General features: G+C 38.5%; 2 protein-coding genes across 2 annotated transcripts in view; one reads left to right on the forward strand and one right to left on the reverse strand.

Moving 5' to 3' along the window:
* The window catches only part of Ndf (Nucleosome-destabilizing factor), a 40,762-nt gene that overhangs the window by 16,303 nt on the left and 3,795 nt on the right, over positions 1 to 20,664 (reverse strand). Inside the window, exons 3-7 of the mRNA XM_022081877.2 lie at positions 20,398 to 20,483; positions 20,141 to 20,270; positions 19,287 to 19,388; positions 18,153 to 18,371; positions 17,572 to 17,745 (exon numbers count right to left, since the gene is read on the reverse strand). Coding sequence (XP_021937569.1) covers positions 17,572 to 17,745; positions 18,153 to 18,371; positions 19,287 to 19,388; positions 20,141 to 20,270; positions 20,398 to 20,483 — 711 coding nt within the window. The remainder of the gene's footprint in view (positions 1 to 17,571; positions 17,746 to 18,152; positions 18,372 to 19,286; positions 19,389 to 20,140; positions 20,271 to 20,397; positions 20,484 to 20,664) is intronic.
* On the forward strand, positions 2,407 to 12,758 carry LOC110838572 (uncharacterized). The gene is made up of 5 exons (XM_022081875.2): positions 2,407 to 2,752; positions 4,155 to 6,167; positions 7,380 to 7,524; positions 9,068 to 9,208; positions 9,387 to 12,758. The coding sequence occupies exons 2-5, from the start codon at positions 4,237 to 4,239 to the stop codon at positions 10,188 to 10,190; spliced, it is 3,021 nt and encodes a 1,006-aa protein (XP_021937567.1). The 5' UTR covers positions 2,407 to 2,752; positions 4,155 to 4,236; the 3' UTR covers positions 10,191 to 12,758.

Consider the following 20,664-nt stretch of genomic DNA (forward strand, 5'->3'; position numbering starts at 1 on the left):
TGGTGAAGTGTGGTGTTTTCTTCGCGGTACGGACTGAATTCTTTAATATTAATCAGACGAACTATGATTCTCAGTGTAAACAGCGATTACTTCCTTAAACAACGTTAACCAGTTGATCTTTTTAATGGTGAAGTGTGGTGTTTTCTTCGCGGTACGGACTGGATTCTTAAAAGTAATTCAGACTACAGAGCACCACCAGTCTGTTTCAGGTACCCCGGAGGGTCCAGTCCACAGGCTGTCACATCGACCAATCCCCTGCGCTGGGACACAGGACGACCTCGGCAAGAAAATGGAAAAGTGATTTCTGGAAAATGACTATTTTTTTTATTGTAATTGGATACGCAACGAACCGAGTTGGTCGTTTCCTATCCAAAACAAATCTATGTAAAAAGAAGTATGAATTTTTAATAAAGGGAGCGCGCGGACAGAGGCTACCGTTAGGGCTCGCGATTTTAAATACCGGACTTGTGGCTAGAAGTCAGCGCGCATCCGGAAGGTCCTGCGACCGGCCAACTCGACCAAGGTTTTCCGTGATTTTCCTCGGTCCTAGGGGCAAATGCAGAGTTGGTACCCAAATTCCACTTTGCTCTGCAGCCCCCCAGTGTTAACATCAAAATTCCGCTCTATAGTAGCCCCCCCCCCCAACATTAACGTAAATCTTTTCCCAAACGCCGTCCTTCCAAGGCCAATATCAAAATTCAAAATTAACGCAAAGATCCTTATCAACCTCCCCCTCTCCATTTCTTACCCCATCCTGTCTCCTTCTAAATCCCTTGCCCTTACTAAACCTATTCCTACCAGAAGGACGAGCGGGCATTGCCTGGGGACCTTCTAACTATAAGATGCTCTTTCTTCCCCCCTGAAATCGAAGTCTCTCCCACCAATTTCCTCTTTGCAAATTCCACTCTTCTGCTAACCTTATCCTTCTATTACACAACCCAGTAGTTGGCACATCACAAAATAAAGGAACACCGAGCTCTGGTTTTTTTTAGGGGGGGCGTAATCAATAGACGCGGTGCAGTTCGGTTGTTTCCGGCCTCATTCGAGGAATTCCGTTCAGTGGCGGCGACAGGGCATCCAAAACAATGCTGAAAGCCCCTGGTCTCCATCTCCTGACCCAACGACCTTCAACGGGACTAGGTCAGAAACTCGATGCTCTACGTCAGCAAAAGGCTCCGAAGAAATTATTCATTTGTCCATGCAAATACAAAATTTCCTCACAGCTGTTTAAAAAGCAGCAATTAGCAACTAACCGAGGATTCATTATCGTGTTCAATAACTGCCCGCCACCAGACCGTATCTTGAGTCAGATGAATACAATTCTGTCACATCCCAGTTCTCTTAAAAAACATTTCAACAATATCCTCGTGTCCATCGCCAGGTCTCTTCCAGTCAAAAATTTTCTATGTATTTTTATATATGTCGAACGAGTCCAGCCCATCGCATCCCCCTTCACTTTACCAGTTCAATAATATCAGAGTACAAATTATTAAACTCACAATGCAGCTTTCTCCGTCCTGTTACTACGTTGAAATATTCTCAAACACCCACAGTTTCACGCCCACACAGAACATTAGATAAAATTACAATCCAATTCCAATCTTTACTTTTTTAGGCAAATGATAAAAAGTCAAACGATTTCTTCCTTAACGCAATTTTGTTAATGTTGTTCACAGACATCTGAAGGACGCGTTGGCGATGTTCCATAAGCCACGACCTCTAACGATCCTTATCTTATGATACGAGGAAAACCTTGAAGAGCTGGTTGAAGAAGTACGTCTACATAATATTTACGAATTCAGTCCGTACCGCAAAGAAAACATCACATTTCGCCATTAAAAACATCAAGTGGTTAACGCCGTTTAAGAAAACAATCCCTGTTTAGAACGAGAATTGTTGATGGACGTCGCCTTCGGCCACCACGATCACCAGATCTCACCCCGTCAAAATCCCTTCTGTGTGGATGCTCAAACGGATAATTTATTCGAACAACCCATGAAACCAGACCCAGAAACATCTCGCAATGGCGCAAGAGAAAGTTGTGGACATTTTCAGCATCTGAGTGGCTCCTGACACGATCCAGAAACGGGCCGCAGTGAGTTCCACGAAAAGCGAGGAACTTACTGACAAGCTCCGCGACTCCTGAAGGATTCTGTCCTTCAGAATTAACCGATGATAAATGTAGTACTGAGGAAAATCCTGTCAACAGCGACTAGATAAGGAACACATTTGTCAAACATCTTCCTGTTTCACCGGCGGTATCTACTGATGCTTCCTTTCAGATGAGTGGAACTCTCTCTCTCTCTCTCTCGAGAGAGAGAGAGAGAAGCGATCTTCCCGCTCTGTCTCTGTGAGAGGAGGCGAGCCAGTGGCCCAACCGAGCACCAGACCGCCTCGCTCCCTGTTGGTCGGTCCGTCGACAGTTGTCGGCCATTTTCTCACTAGCTGTGCTAAGACCGAGCCGGTGTTAGGCAACTAGTAGCGATTTGGCTCGGTACAAGTGACCGCGAGGTGGACTGTACGCGGACGGCTGGTAAATAAAAGTCCCCTAGAAGATGATGATGTGTCGCATCTAGTTGTGTTCCGTTCACTCTTTTAGTGCGGGTGCCGAAAGTATTAATAACTACGCGGAAATCCTACCGCCACGATGTAAAAGTCTGTAACAGTGTTCGGCCTTCTTAAGGAGTTATCTATATAAATAATTGTTATTTGCCCACAAATTACGAAGAATTAACACCATGAAGACAGAGAGGTGAGAAAAGTGGAACTTCCACATACCAATACCGAACTTAATCTATGTATAGTTATAATTTTTTCCTCAGTGTTCTCTGAATTGATACGTTTAATGATAAGACAAATAATCTCGACATGATCCATGAACAAGTAAAAAAAATAAAGAAAACTGATCGATGCATTAAAAAAATAAATACACAAACTTCATCTCTCTGGAGCCCGAACCTCATCTAAATAATATTTAAGAATTCAGTCCGTACTGCAAAGGAAACACGTCACCATTACAAAGATCAACTGGTTAATGCAATTTAAGTAAAAGAATTTGCAGTCTATTCTGATACACAGAGTACAAAATGCTGTGTTAATAATTTTTAAAACTGGTGGTACACATAGTTACCACTGGGCTTTACATGGTTATAACTTAATGAACTCAGATTTACATAAAACGAGGTACTTTTCAAACTTCATAAAAATTAGATGATAAGAACCACTGGTCAAAGTATCACTACTAAGACACAACCAATCTAATACGTGTGGATTATTAATTAAGGAAATTATTTCTGCTATGCGTATCGTCAAGCACGATAGATATGTAGTGAATGAAAATATGCCAAAATAATGGGATACAGTAAGACTTTCTAGTATGCGCCCAGTTCAATGGGGAGACTTAAATAAATGGCCATATGTTAATGAAAGTATTTTCTCTTTACATGACTGCCAAAACATGGCTTGTTTTTGCATCAGGATTACAATGCATCATAAAACATGCTCGTATCACAATTTAAGACCTTAATATCAAGGTTTAAAAATATTAAGCATATATTAAAATCAACACGTACAATAATACGTATATGGCACATTTAATAGGAGAAGCTAATTACACACGCAGCTGGCACAACAGTACGAAAAGTAAAACAGCTGTCCGGGCTGTGACGCGGTGAGGACTTGGCGGTTGGCAAGGTTTTCAAGAAACCTGCCATCCACATCTCCAAGGCAGAAATTTGAAAATGAAAATGTACAAAACAGGTTGTACCAAAATGTTGCTAACGACTCACAATCCTGAAGAGTTCCATCCAAATTCTTATCACCACAGAAACCTCAAATCTAAAGCTGTTATAAATTTGCCAAAATTCTTGTCTAGCCACAAAACATGACACTTAACTATAATGACTAAACACTTCATCTTTCCACAGCAATTAATTCTGACATCAGATTCTCATAAGGAATTCTATGATAAATCCCACAAGAAAATGGTAACCTAACTGGGGGGGGGGGGGCTCTAGGTAGTCCTCAGGACCTACAGCTAGCGGACTATCATCTAAGAATAATCACTCGGTACAAAAAAAAGCTATTTTTCAGCATGTCAGAATTGACGCGATTTAGGAGGCCACTCTTTAACAGTTACCTGTTCTTTTTTTCAGGTAACCAAGAACCAGTACTTGCAGTTGGCAGCACTGGCCAATTCACGAAACACAATCCTACAATGATGCACAGCTGTGAAAGATGAGATCAAATCAAAGGAGCAGGGATGTTGCGGCAGTTGCTACCACTGCCCCTACTGTTCCACCTTCATCCCTCCTCCTGTTCTTGATAACTTGCTTTCTCATTCAACAACCATGCGGTGCCTACAGCACAAATCCAACGACAAACTCTAATCCTGCCACTGCTGCAATGGTCAGTGCTACGACGGAGCCGTACGCTCACCACCGCACCCGACACTCGGGATCCTACTCTCATAGCCCATCCTGCCCACAACAGTGCAACTGTCTCCGTGAACACCACCCCTCTTCACCTCCCTCCCTCAGAATGAACTGCCATGATCGCAACTTCAGTGGTATAGAGATCCCAATAAACCTCACCCAACTATCATTTACTGCAGTCAACGTTACTATTCTTCATTCAGGCACATTCGGCAATGCCGCATTACTGAGAAATATTACTTGGCAGAACAGCGACATTGAGCAGATAGATCATGACGCGTTTTATAAGCTTCAGAGGCTGTACGTGTTGGATCTGCGCAAGAACAGGTTGGACACTGTGCACGGAAAGGCTTTCCATCCACTGTCAGAATTGAAACTGCTCAACCTGTCATGGAACATGTTACACGATCTTCCAGAAAATATCTTTGAAGGCCTTGACAAACTTGAAGAGTTATCTTTAAGTCATAATGAACTCCATGTGATACCATTTCAAGTATTTGCTCCATTAAAACTTCTCCAGTTTCTTGACCTATCATACAACACAATTGCCCTCATTCCTGATGACTTTTTTTCATCAAATCAGCATATAATATCCTTATACATGCAAGGAAATAGCCTAGCTTCTCTCTCCTCGCAGTCCTTCGCCTGTCTCACTGACTTACGAACGCTGGATTTATCCAATAACTCATTACGCAACTTGCCAAGAAATCTCTTCAGTGGACTTAGGAATCTCCAGTACTTACATTTAGGGAAAAATTTACTTCAACAACTTTCCAGTAATTCCTTCCATGGTCTGGACAAGCTAGCATGGTTAAACCTAAGTGATAATCCTTTACAGTACCTACCAGCAAAACTGTTCAGCCCATGTTCGAACTTGGACACGCTAATTATAGCGAACACTGAGCTGAAAGTGCTGCTAGACTCTGATTTCAACGGGCTGGCAAACCTCAAAACATTGATTATAAACAACAATGAATACCTCAGGGAAATTGATGACCACACACTGGTTCACTGTTCAAACCTACAACACATCGACTTCAGTGGCAACAACCTAACAAAACTTCCACAATCCTTGTCTACCCTTACAAATGTTCAAAAACTCAACCTTGGCAGAAACCCCTGGACGTGTGACTGCCGGATGCTTTGGTTTCTTCGGTGGAGCAAAAATCGCACTCTCGTTCAGAATGAACTGCTATGCGCAAGTCCCTCCTACATCAATGCCAAACGCAGCAATATGTTACATACTTTACGAGGCCTTAACTGTAAAGCTACGCGACTTCTAAGCTCTACTCCACCGCATCTCTACGAGCTGGGTTCTGACGGGTTACTCGAATGTTCCTTCACTGGAAGCCCTTCACCATCAATAACATGGGTCACGCCCATGAACCTCGCTCTTCACTGGAACCCAAATCCTACCATGCCAGATGAATTCTCCAAGCACCCATATGCCCACTACTCAAATCTATCAGTGATAAGTGTTGAAGACAGTGCCCGAGTGCAAGTTCTGGAAAATGGAACGCTCTACATCCGCAACATCCTACGTTCGGATTGTGGAAGATACACCTGCTTCGCCGCCAACCCCACGGCAAATGTGACGGCACACGTTGTATTGAGCATAGACCCTATAACCATCTACCGCATCAAAATTGTCAGCATTTCTGTTGGAGCAGCTGCTGCACTTGCATTCCTGTTAGTGGTTTTATTTATTCAACTCCTGCTGTACCTGTACAACAGGTAAGGACAAATTATCCTTCACTCACACGCTAATCCATTGCATAACAGCAGTATATTTTAACTTGCCTTCGCCCAAAATTACATTACGCAACAATAATAATTTCTGTACGCATTTAAAAAAAAAATCTACAGTATGAAACTTCATAACCGGTGCTTTTGAATCCAAAGGAAGCGTCTTGTGTTAAGATGTCAGGAAACTCCTATACGGCCCGCGCAATTTTGTGCATGTAAATGGAAATTATCTCAATAGAGTACGTGTACACGCATGAGAACAATGTATTTGCTTTGGCTTATGTGCATGTTTGCTTTTAGGATAAGCATAACTTTCTGTTATCTATCCTTAGTTATTACTTAAAATTCATTTTAAAATATATATTCTGATTTTCTCAGATACAAAATAAATATAACCACTCCCATCAGCCTACTAGAATCTTATTACTGAAGAAATCAGTCTAACTAGTTTGTGGTGTATCAGTAATGTCGTCAACCAAATATCAAATATGTATACTGAAACATTTACAAAGCTCACTAAGGTATGGCACATGGCATAACAGACGGTGGTCACTGAAAACGTCGCAAATCAATCTGGAATCTGCTACTTTCATAAAGACATCCACTATCTTTAAAACAGCATTCTCTCATAAGCCAAGAACTTTAAATATACTCATTTTGCACATAGCCTGAAAACAGTATTATCCAATTAAAACTGATATTTAATGTAAGGCATTTATATCTTCTGGGTTGTTACGCTGTGTAGTCTAGTAGAAGTTTACCGACGTTTCAGAGGTCCTTGCTGCCGCCATCATCAGGGCAATAATCGCACTGGTGATGGAGGCAACAACCCAGAAGAGTGTTAAAATTCCAATATGATTCATATATAAGTATGAAGTAAGAGAAAGGCTTCTGAGGTCTGTTCTAATAATAAAGTGATTTTAATTAAGTCTGTCGAAAACACCTGCAACCTTCTCGTCTTCAATGTCTGACATATTCAGGAGCGGATTAGCCTGACATTTTAAAAAAATATCAAGGTATTTGCGTAGACTAGAGATGAATAACAGTATAGGCAACGTACAGTTTATTCTGTGTGACATGACGACTAAACGTCCTTACACGTATCAACTTTTGCTTGTTGGATTTACTATCACGTGGATCAAAATATGCACATGTATTCAAAAGCTGACAACACAAATACATATCTATCTGCTCGTTTAGGTTTGGATGGATGAGCAAATGCTGTTGCTGCTGTCGGCATGATCGGGTTAGTCCGCGTGCTAGACAAATCTACCAGATGCTGGATAACATTGAGCAATACAAGACCCAGCAATTAGATCGCCTGCGCGAGAACTACACACAGCAGGTAGAAGAATAAATCAATACAGAAATCTTTCTATCAACAGGATAAGCTCTTCTCTGTTTAAATGCATGCATGGCTTTATATGTATGCTTCTATGTCTTTTCAACTGATCACAGAAGCTGGCAAGTTATAATGCAATCCTTCATTCATTACTATAACAGTTTAAGATGATGTTGACATCAAAATACACTTTCCAATCCCTTCAAAGTGCTTAGAATATTTAACTAGATGTCCAATGGTATGTTATGTCTGATCGATCAATTTCGTAAGTTAAGAAATTAGACCTGTCCATAAACTCTATAATCCAGAAGAAGTACATTATCCCGTAAGTGCAGGTCCAGGGCCATTGGAGAACTCTGTTATTTGGCAAAATGTGGACAAATGTAAAGAGGGCACTACACTTTATATTACCAGTAGTAAAAAGTTATGGTGACATGACAACAAAACAGTAGCGAAGGAGATATGAAATGAACAAAGCCAGGAACACCATCATGATTAGCAAAATGTCACATCGATGACATCACCATAACGGCTCGTCCTAGGTAAAAAATTCCAACACTTTAGACTGACGTGCTTTACAATGATTTTTCCCTCTATTTGTTTTGTATTCTGCCAAATAAGAACACAAAATAACTCTATTTTGGGTGTGTGGTATGCTTTATATTTGTTGTTTATCCCAATAAATAAGCATTTCTAAACCGGGGGGGGGGGGGGGGGGGGTGTTAACAGCTTCGTTTATATGTCTGCAAATTCTGAGTGGTATTTAATGCACATATTTTGAAACTGGGAAAAATGTCATTGTACATATCATTAAATTTATTTTTTTCTTAATTATTTAATTCCTCTCAGTAACCGAATAGTTTGTGTTGACTACTGCGGTTTATATGATCCAGGAATTGCTTTTCTGTCAACTAGTGTTCTGTGTGTCTTTATAACTTTTAATTTTGCATGTTCTGTGTGGGTCTCTTCAATTTTAATGCCATATAAAGTCATTAATTTTTATATTCTAAACAAATATATTTATATGTTGCATGAACAATTGAATTTGTAGACATATTTATAATTCCACTGTGAGGTTCATTATACTGCTACGATTTAACAAGCCTGCGCGTAAATGATACTGAAATAGACTTTTGGGAATCCAAACACAATAACAAATACAAATGCATTTTTTTTCATCTAAACTTTTCCAACTAATTATTTACTAAATGAAAAGAGTTCTAAAATCAAATTCTTGGAAGTGAAAATATCAATATCCTATTTTGACAAGAAAAAGTTTACTTTATTTTTGTTCATGAACTATTAAAATGTAGCTTCAAGCCTGAAACCTTCTAAATGTCCACGCAAGAATAAATCCCACTCCTCAGAGTTTTCTAAAGTTTTAACTTGCCACTTCAATAGCTGTAGGCCTTTACTGTTAAAATATGGACTGTGTTTATAAAATGTTTTAAACTCTCAAAAGTTAAAATACTACTACTCTTCAACATATTATAAACCCTACATGACCCTTCCAGTTCACTAAGCTAGTGCTATTTATACATGCTAGGTGCACAGAATCAAGGATAATTGTGCTCAACAAGTGGAATGGATTCAGTCCAGTTACCAGGGCCAAGTCAAACACCTGCGTGACATTCGCGATTACGGCACGAACCATCTCAGTGCACTGCGAGACCAATACTATGACCAGGTATAAAACAAATTTACCTTATCTCTTTCTTATTTGACAAAGTAAATACCATCAGTTGTCTCCATCATGAAAAGAATCCTTTGCAAGGATCAGTCACATGTGCATATGGAAAATGAACTGTCAAATTTACCCCCATGATAACAGCATTCCAGATGTTATACGGCAGTTTATGTTTCAGGTTAAACGAGTTCGTGAATATTCTACGGGCCAGCTCAACTGGGTGCGAGAGAATTATGTCTTCCAACGAAACCGCATCCGAAAATTCAGCGCTCATCAAGTTCTCCGTTTTCGTGAATCTTACAAATATCAACAGCAGACCCTCAATAAATTACTGGAGAATTTGCCAAGTCTCTACCTGGAAAACTGTCGATCGGGTTCCTGTGGCCGCACTGATTCACTTGTGTTTGACACATCAGATATTGCAAGAATGGACATGTATATAAAAGCAAAGCTGAACCACACTTGCAATAACCTAGATGAAACTAACACATCAGAAGATACTCAGAGCCACTTATCTTTGTATTACACACCCACCGAACTCTCAGAAAGCCCACATTTATCTCCAGGAACATTCATGAATGAATTGGTTGCTAGAATGGATGGTTCTTTTGATGAAAGAAAAGAATTACAGCTAGAAGATGATGAGGAAGATAAAGAGCTTACTGAGCCGCAAACATCGCCTTATTTCTTAACTCCTAATTCTCGCCAAAGATTGTGTAGGTACACAAAGTATGATCACTCAGTGAAATCTTTAAACGATCCTTGTGCCGTGTTTAAAAGTGCAACAAAAACGAAGGAAACTGCTTCCGCAGAAGAAGTATCCATCCTTCTGCCAGTTACCAATGTCCATGGTTATAATTTTAGTGCAAGTTTGCCAGAACTAAGTTCACCTCAGAAAGAAAACTATATAGCTATAACTATTAAAGATGCTGTACCTAGTGGCAATTTAGCAAAGATACCGCAACATGAAACTGCCTTGTAGTGCCAAGTAGGATTTTTTTTTGTAAGGTTAAAATGAGGTAACCTATACTTGATTAATTTATTCAGTAACTGTGATAGGAAAGTGGTTTATTTTGATTAAGATGTTGAAGTGTACTGAGAAAGAAGATTTCAGAGGTGGAAGCTGAAACAGTGTGGCTGACTTTTACACTCTTGTGCGTAAGTACAATAGTTTTTAAAACATATCCTGGTATGTATGTCTTCAAGCAAACAGAATCTTTCCCATGTCCTATACAATTAATTCTTGAAGACATACATGGCAAATTTCTGGGTTTAATGTTACTAAAGCTAGCAATAGTATTAATTTATTTTAAAGGAACGCTTTATGCCCCTTCATTCCATAAACATAAATTTTTCCAGTTGCCATTTCATGTTAAACTGGCTTCTGAACTTGAAGGTCATAATTTTTCAATAGTTTCCTTCTAATGTAATCTTGAGGGTATTAAAATTATTTCAAAATAGTCTTAAATTCACTGTTAGTATTATATTTTGTTATGTGGAGTAACACAATGTTGTACATGAAACATTGGAGCTCATAACCATTTTAGCATTTTACACTTCTTAAATTATTCAATGACTTGACTATTACATTTTGCGGTAAATTTAGCTGCAGAAGTTTACCAACTAAAATAATGCTGTCCTGTATAGTGAGGCCACAAATGAATTTTAAGTGTTCAGTCTCCCTAAAGATGCGATTATAAAAATACAGGGAAAGTAAAAATCTGGAAATGATAATATGATCCCACGTATGTTCTGATTTCTTTGTAAAAATATATAATGCATGATCATGATGTAGAAATTCAATCAGGAAACCCGCTCATAATTTTAACATTTATTTAAACACATAAGGATGAAAATACAGTTTATTATTTGCATCTTATTGAGGGCATCCACATTTAGAATGTTTTAGGCGTGTTTTTAACTACAGAACATGCAGATATTCCAAAATGTACTGCAAGTTAATAAAAAGTTATGCAGTTACTTTTATTGGTTGCTTTCTGGGGTCTACTGTGCAGCATTTTTGTTGTAAGTTTTAAAAGGAATGTGAAACACTCGGGACTCTGAAAGGAACCTACAAGGAAACAAAGGATGTTAAGTTTGATTCTAGTTTTATAAATATAATGACGGTGAAGAGACTTTTCAAAATAATCCTGCTCTTAATGTTACAAAGTATTATTGTCATGCAATATTTATTCTGTTCCAAACAATTTTTAGGTGTTCATTATAATCTCAAATCAGTGCACAATTTAGAGGTCAAAACATAATGACGGAAGAAGACAATTATATTTTGCTTTACATAATGTTAACTTTCTGAATGCAGGTGCACTTATACTAATTTACCACTGGTGTGAAGAAAATGTTCCAAAAGTAGATTTCTTAAAATCCTATGTAGAAAAGATCATATTTTCCATATGTCTGTGCTTGTGCGGAAAAATTTTTGATTAATTGAAAGTATCTGTGAGTTCTCTGTGACCGCCTTGAGCTTGCACACGAAGTCCACAGGTCATTATTTCATATGAAGTAAATTATTCATCAGTTCCGTAAGCTGAAGAGGTATGTGTTTCTACATAAAAATTATAAGTAATGAAGACCTTCACTATATTTAAACACTGAATTCAGTATTGCATATTTTTATGCAAATGTTGAGAGAATTTACAGGGCATAGAGCAACATAAAGAAATTATGGGAAAAGGTGCTCCCAAAGCATTTAAGATGCGTGATTTCTCATGATGGTATCCACAGATGTTTTGCTGCAGCTTCAGTTTTATAATAAAAACAAATAATATTTATTCAGCGCTGCCAAAGGAGTGCCTATATTATATTTGTTACTGGCGAGAAATCCGAAAATATTACATCCAGTAACATAATTTTGTTAAAGAATTACTTATCTTTTTCTTAAAATGGACTTTGTATTTTCTGTGTTTACTTTTTAACCTTTACAGTATGGGGGTAGGGGATTCAAATTTTGGTACTAACAGGCTACTGGCTGCTCTGGGGTTAACAGTTTAACGCACTTTGAACGATTCACTTGCAAGCCACAACAAACGGCCAATAAAGGCTAAAGCATATAACGTTAATAAAACTGTAGTATATTTTGAGATGTTGACATAACTTTGGGAGATACCTATGTCATGATGTATTGCAGGGGGAAACACTATTCCAACATGGAGGAAAAAAAAGGTGTTTGGTTCCTCTTCTTTTCCTTATTACGCTATCTTAGCAGCAAGAATAATATTTTCAAATAAGTACATAACATGATGTCAGATCTACCCAGCTGCCAAAAGTGGGGTGAGGGGGAATTATATCTTTGTTAATGGAAGAACCAAACAGCACTGAACATTTATATTTTTATGGAAAAAATGATCATTAAGTTGAAGATATAAAAATCAGTATTTCTTTGTTGTCACTGGACTGTTTTAATTCATCCAGTAGATTTGTAGATCATTTACAACTCAGATAAAGAAACTGTAAAGATTATACTGCTGTATTTTCTGCATGTCTTATTTTCTTGCCCATAATAAGAGTATATAAATACGTGACCAAACTTAAACTTTTTTAAATTTTCCATTCACCCCCTCTCTCCAACCACAAATCCAAACATAAATTTGTACTATTTTTCCTGAACAAGACAGTACCAAACATACGACTGTTGACGTACACAGTGGTTTCAAAATGCCAACAGATGCAGTGGAAATTATGCCTACTGTTCCTCTGACCTCTCTGTCAAAAGCACTGCACATTTCCTCTGTAATCACCACAGCTGTAAAAAAATTCCTTAACTTTGCGTAATGTAGTGTTTTCAGCAACAGAACTAACATAAAACTCCCTGAAGATAGCTGTTTTCTGGGTTGTAGTGCAGTGTAATCTGGTAGAAGTTTACAGCATATCAGAGGTATGTGCTGTCTCCATCATCAGCCCGAAAATAGACCTAATCACCCTGAAGATGGAGCCAGCAAGTACCTCTGAAATATTAGTAAACTCCTACCAGATTACACTGCACTACAACCCAGAAAACAGCCATCTTCATTCTTTCTGCTGCGAGAACCTCAAATCCTACATAAAAATCCCTGTTCCAAAGACTCTGATATGTAATATCTGACAAGAGATCCCACTGATGCAAGAAGTAATGGAACCTTTGTCAAGTATCACACGAAGATTGAAGCACTACTTTTGGTCGCAGTATACAAACTACTGGCTCTCATTCAACAAATATTTACATACATTTTTATCTTTTAGCATTGAGTCAATGACAGCACCAATTTGTTGTAAGCATCGAACATGAAGATAATGTATAAAATACGGACTCCACATAATACTACGTCGCCCAAATATTTGATTTCAGTCATTATGACAGTGGGGTTTTTCTCATGACCCCAGGGATGGTCTCTGATTTCCTATCCTTGCCTATGGTGACCCTAGTCACAACTAAAAGCTTTGCTGTGGGGTGTGGACACCCACTGAACAAAGAGGACCTACAGTTTAATGCCGCATCTAAACCACAAGGGGTGCCCCATATACTTCATACTGGCAGAGGTGAATGCTTCAGTCTGTAGGCAGGAAGAAGGCTGCACACAGACTTGACCACGGATAAAACCCAGAACCTTCTAAACAAGCCCACTCACTGTCTTACTATGAGATAACTAACTAACTAGATGGCTTACCGAACCCGAAGGTTCATCACCGAATTAACCAAAGCCCTCCACCGGACCCTGTCCTGGGCCAACAAAATCCAGTTTCCTTCAACTCCTATCTCGGATAGATCCCGCCTGAGATTATCCTCCCATCTACGTCTAGGTCTCCCCAGCGGTCTCTTCCCTTCAGGTTTCCCAACCAGTACCCGGTGCACACCTCTTGTCCCATCCATGCGCGCTACATGTCCCGCCCATCTCACTCTTCTCGACTTAATCACCCTCACAATACTGGGGGAGCAGTACAGATTTTTAAGCTCGTCATTATGCAGTTTTCTCCACGCCCCATCGTCTTCCCTCTTAGGCCCAAATATCCTCCTCAACACCCGATTCTCAAACACCTGCAATCTGTGTTCCTCCCTCTGAGTGAGAGACCATGTTTCGCACCCATACAAAACAACGGGCAAGATTATTGTTTTGTATACTTTAATTTTCAAGTTCTTAGAAATCAGACGGGAAGACAAAATATTTTGGACTGAGAAGTAGCAAGCATTTCCGGAATTTAGTCTCCTACTATGAGATAACTAGGTCCATATAAAATAATCATCATAAGTCATGGTGAGTTCTGATGGACAAACAAAACAGACAGATAAAAGAAACTGAAGACTCTCTGCAGTAATGACAGTAATATTTAACTTCTACTGCCACAAATTCACTGAAGGAGCAGCCTAAAACAACAGAGCTTGGACTTTCACGGTACACGCAGGATCCAAAATCCTGGCATTTATTTTTCAGTATCAGCATCGCATAAAAATCCAATTCACGTGCCAGAACGTCAAACTCGAAAAACTCCAATTCTGCACATTCTGACTCAAAAGTACTCTTAAATCAGTATGCCTCACACAACAATTCCTGAAAAGTTCTCTGAATTATTCCTTTGGTACAAAACGAGAAGTAATGTCAATCCAATCCTAGTAATCTTGCACTGGCATGCTATTTCGATCCTAATGATGTCAGAAACGTGACTTATCTCTGTGATGTCACCTACTGGAGGAAGATGCTCTAAGGAATGCGGAACTCAACATCTAACTCTTTAATATCACTGTAAATGTCCTCAAGCTCACACTTCATCTCTAAGCAAGCCACAATCAAGAAAGCCCATTACATTTCTATGTTCAGAACAGAAATTTCAACATGAACGAGTTCCCAGTAACTTTGTACTCATGCATATTTTTGGAAATAACATATGTAATATATTGCAATCAGCCACTTATTGCATAAAAAGTACAAATCTTCCATAGTAGATCTTGCCATCAAAAATAATTGGTTCTAATAATGTGACAAAGTTGATGGAACACCACCAGGAATCAAGACAAGTTCAAATAAAAAAAGTTCTGGAAAAACTAAGACACCCATCTTCCTTTCAACAGAAAGAATGTCTCGAAGGTACATTTTAACGTCTATTCAATAACAGGAAATCTCAATCCCCGAAGAAGTTGTGGCCCGCCAATGACCACTCATCCCTCTCTACTGATGTGATCAAGAAAGTATGGAGTGTTTCCTTCATGCCCTCTATACACCTTTATGGCATGGTGCGTAGGTACAAGATTGTACCTTTTTACATTCAAAAGCTTCCATTAGAACAGAAAGGCTATCGACACTGTTAATTAACGTGCAACTCGGTGCCTTATCTATGGTAGACACCTCCAAAATTTGAATAGCATTATCATAACATCACACATTCATGCCATCACCATGCTTACTATTTTTAAGACAAAAGTTAATTTATATAAGATTCACTGTAACATTTTTCTCCTATGAAAGTTCAACAGCCATCATCAAAAAAATGTCATAAACTTGACATGATGAAAGTTCTCACATTTTAAAAAACCTGTCACCGTACAAAAATTAATGACCTAACACAGAAGTATTCTTAGTCATTATGATGGTACTGTTTATGGCGAGAAGTATGAAGTATGAACACGAGATGCTTTTAATGCCATGATGGTTCATACCAAGTTTCGTAACGATTAACCAACTTAAAAAACCACAGGAACAGACAAACACAATATTACACAGGCTCTGTTCCTCATTGGAGCAACAAATAAAACCAAAAATTACCCATGGCCTGAACAAGAACCCAAAAAAAACGCTCTCTTACGAGGAGGAAACAGTGAAAATTACAAGAAGATAAATTATGAAACCAAGTTGAAATACTTTATGTACTAGGCAATATGGTTTCCTATTTTTTATGCGCACTGAAAATCATTAACAGCCCAATATCTCCTTGGAGCAGTTCTTGAGAAGCCAATAGTTGCTGACCTGTTCAAAACTTTACCTATTTTTTTATTGAACCTATGGTTCATTACCATTCTCACAAAAACCCACTGCTAAACTACATCCTCAGCCACCATCAGTCCATCCATACCCTCTCACCTGGTTTAAGATCCATTTTACTATTATCCTCCCATCTATAACTAGGTCTCACAAGAAGCGCTTTCCTCACTTCATGTTTTCCAAGTGTTCAAACTAAAATTTTGTCTCTCTCATGCATCCCATGTGCTCACATACTTAATCCTCACTGATCTGATTGCTCATATTCGGTGTAGAGTACACATTATGGATCTCATTATACACTTTCCTCCATTCTCCCATCACTTCATCCCTCTTGTTAGATCCAAATATTCTCCCGAGCACCCTGTTCTCAAACACCCTCAGTCTGTGTTCTCCCTTTAACATTACGGGCCAAGTATCACAACCAACTTCTTCATTTTAGAGTTTTCAATGGTTGCAGTTGAAAATGGTTCCTTCTGGACCAACTACAGGCAACTCTCGGTTTACGAACGTCGCTATAAAGAATGCCACAATTCATTTAAAATCTCTTAAAGTCACCAATAGATATAATTCCTTACAAAACGAAATGCCAAACGTATAGTGAACATAATTGTAAGATTTAAATAAATAAACTTTTTAAAAATGCATTTTTTTACAATAATTATCAGAAAATTATTATATGATAATTAGTACATGGTTTTAATGCTTTAAAATGGCTGCTAACGTATACGATACGTATCGTAAAAGCTCAGGAATGCAAGACACACATAACGAACAAAGTCTTGGAACGGAACTCGTTCGTAAACCGAGAGTTGCCTGTACTTCCGTGCAGCTGAGTCTTTCAAAATCCGGTAGTACAATTAGCTAGTCAATAAATTTCCCACCTTTTATGGAACCAAAAGCTTCATTACCACATTCACAAGATCCCCAAGCCAGATGAATCCAAACACACTTCAAGCAAGATGTAATGGTATCACATAATTGTTATATTTGCAGGAACTACATTTCTTCACCATTTCTGCCTATGTTTCTCGAGGCCTCTAAGGTTGTCGAAGACTTCTTTTCTTACAATTACATAACATTTTCTAATATTGTGCACTCGGCCATTTAAATGCCGACTGTCAGCTACCACCAATGATATTTTAAATTGTACCCTAGAAGTTTAAATTTAATAGTGTGCATTTTAACAAAGTGTCTCTAACGCTAGAACAAAGGAGAAATGCTGGTTCTGTTATCAGGCATAAATAAAGTACCTTTAACAACATTACTTACACCTGACAATGACTGCTCTAATCACAGAAAGATCCTTTAGGGATGAACAGTGAACTGCATGCAGAAACTCGGCCTCTAAAGCAATGCCCCTGAACCACTTAACCAACAGAAAACGGTAATGGGTCTTACCTTGTCAGGTGACCTGTTCCACACAATGACCGAGTGGCCAGAGTTGAGAAGGTTCTTGACGATTCCTGAACCCATTATTCCAAGGCCAAGAAACCCAAACTTGAGTGGTGAAGGAAGTATATTCTTCTGCTTCAACGTCTGTGATACACTTTCTACATCTAAGGGTGGCGTGATCTGGTAAAAAAAGTTAAGAAACATTTAAAATTCACACATTTCTTCCACGAAATTGAGATCAGACAAAAATAAACCCGGCCATCAGAGGGCAAGTAATCCACGGGAGTACAGCGATACTTTCGTATAACTCCCTTGTTAATCCACAATACTGACACCTAATGGAAGGCTAAAGAATCAATGGTATGAGAAATTACACTGATGTAATATATAAATTAAATCAACTTATTTTATTACTATACGAGACATCTGACCAGTGTCCTTTTCAGTTTAAAACATACATATATCCCACATTAGCTCATAACTTAAAAAATACTAGTGCGATATCTACACAATATTTAAAAAAATTCTGACCTAAGGTAACGAGAACAGAGGACAAGGTAATACGGGATGTTACAATTGTCACATACCGGTCTGCTGATGTTGGCAGGCCTGTCTAACAGATTACAAGCAGCTCCTTTCCTTGGAGTTCCAATTCCAGTGTCATTGGTAAGTATGGGGGACACATCATTCAGCAACCTGTGCTGCTCTGTTTCATCCAAGGAGTTACTGCGCATCTTCTTTGCAGAAGGCACTGAAACGCCACTGCCCTCGGATGACGTGCGCTTCATTATTTTACTGCCATTTTCCTACATTGGATTCACAAGTTTTATTGTCTGTGTGGAAAATGTCCTCTCAGTCCATGCAGGGATGAAGTTTCAATTTAGAGGAATTTTAAAGTAATCGAATAATATGAGGTCATTTCTCCGTTTATGCGGTAGACATTAAAACTGAAAATTCATAAATGAAGGAATGACTATAGTTTTAAATAAGAGCCAAATAAAAAAACGTAAGAAACGTATTATTATAAGCACCCACCCACACATACAGAGTGTCTCAAAAATGTAGACACATCCAATTAATGGAAAAAAAGGAATTTCAATAAACTAAACCATTACGTATGTCAGCATTGGCACTTGGTGAATTTAGTGTAGATGCTCAAAATTATCACCATTAGCTTCGTGGCACAGCTGATAGCAGTGAGCAACTGACTGACAAACAACCACTAACGCCGCTGCTACTGATATCGCTGTCCAGTGTCTTGCCAAACTCTTGAAGTGTTGCTGTTTTGTGCCGTATACCGCATCATTCAAGTAACTCCACAATAAAGAATTAAGCGAGGTTAAATCTGGCGATTGTGGGGGTGGGGTACTCAACCGATCCTCTGTATCCTAACCATCAATCGGAAAGAGTACTGTCAAGATAGGCCCTGACACCACAATGGTAATGTGGGAGTACCCCATCTTGTCAAAAACAAGTTTCCATCGATTGTTTATTTTTTATGGCGGCAGTCAAACACTACTGCCATCTTTTAACACTTCTGGGATTCCATGCTGCCTAAAACTAAAAACATACCTACACAAGAAAATAAAAGTTTTCCTTGCGTATTTCACAAACTCTGATGCTTTTTAACAATCCACTTGAACCGCTGACAACGGTAATCACATCTATATACCACTACCAAAAAAAAGTTATTTTCATAAAAAAATAATACACAAACTTACCTTTTTGATTCTTGGTTTTGTTTCTTTCTTTTCTGTAACAGATTCACGTAATCTGTTGAATTCTGCATCAGGGTCCATAGGATCAATCATGTCATTAAATTTCTGAAACCAACATTTTTGTTGGAGAATTTAAAGTTTCCACACCAGTGTAAGTGTGGTCTTCTAGGTTCTCAATTCTTTAGGCCTGTGCCTCCGAAATGCTGACGTACAAGAAGACTACATGGCGCATAACCCAGAGGACCACAATCTAAAGATTATTTAGGGATTTGCTACACGTTGCAAAAATGAATCTTAAACATGTGAAACAACTCAAGAATAGTTAAATGCATTTTCATATGTCATACTGGGGAGTTCTACTAAATTTACCAACACATTACATTCTTCTCTAAAATTGGACAATAATGGACTCTTTACATAAAGACCTCTACGCCTTTCTGTGAATGGTAGTGACTGGGCAGAGAATCTCCAGTCAGAAGGGCAGCTACACAGGGAGAGGCCCGAGAGAATCTTCCACGATGACACTGTCACCCCAACCTGACAAAAGTAAATGACCCCCAGAAAACTCTTGACAGATGGCACACTTGCAAAGGTCAATTTCAATTTTAATGAACTGTAGTTACGGAAAAAATCAAATGAATAGTAGAACTGCACCAACATTACACAAAGTACTGCAGCATGTAATTCTTAGCAATATATATTTTATGTAATATTGTAATGTGTTGTGAAATTTAATAAACACATCACCTCACAGCATTTGTGGTTGGCATTAGATGAAGCTCTGAATGTAAACGAAAGGATTCGAAGGAACAGAGTTAAGTTGACAAGCAGTTAAGAAAACTTAAACACATACTTACATCCCCATTACTTTTTATAAAATCTTCAATTGCATGAAGTGCATCCTTGAATGCTCCTGATTTATTTGATTTGATAAGTTGATCTTTAAATTCAAAATATGGCTTTATCTGACTTTCTTCAATCCAGGCACTGGAAAAATAATTAATTTGGTATAATTACAATGTTCAACGAAAGAATTAATATAAAAAAAACAGCAATATACCATTAAATTATGTGTAGTGCAAACACTAATCCTAACCTATAAATTTATACTTACTAATTATTTGTGCCAAAGAAGAATATGCAATGCAAGGCTTGTTTCTTGGCAGCAGGTCTTTTCAAATCTTTGGTTGGGTTTGACACCTATAAATAAAGGTGAATCAAATAGGTGAAGATACCAAAGACAGTCATACTACAGATAAAAAGGAACGTTAATCATCACATTCAATTTACATGGTCCTACCAAATGCAAGAACCCCTGGTGGTCCTTATTTAACCACAGTTCAGCCTTTATTTCTGATGAAGACCTAACACAACTCTACCA

Source organism: Zootermopsis nevadensis, unplaced genomic scaffold (assembly GCF_977971745.1).
Source record: "Zootermopsis nevadensis isolate Lab colony 2312 unplaced genomic scaffold, Znev_1.0 Znev_ptg000022l, whole genome shotgun sequence".
NCBI lineage: Eukaryota > Metazoa > Arthropoda > Insecta > Blattodea > Termopsidae > Zootermopsis > Zootermopsis nevadensis.

What these genes read in the sequence shown, in the direction of transcription:
- LOC110838572 (XM_022081875.2), top strand. Translation starts at nt 4,237, where the DNA reads ATGAGATCAAATCAAAGGAGCAGGGATGTTGCGGCAGTTGCTACCACT. An exon ending in CTGCTGTACCTGTACAACAG is followed by an intron (nt 6,168 to 7,379) that starts GTAAGGACAAAT and finishes CTGCTCGTTTAG; the next exon opens with GTTTGGATGGATGAGCAAAT. An exon ending in GCGAGAACTACACACAGCAG is followed by an intron (nt 7,525 to 9,067) that starts GTAGAAGAATAA and finishes TATACATGCTAG; the next exon opens with GTGCACAGAATCAAGGATAA.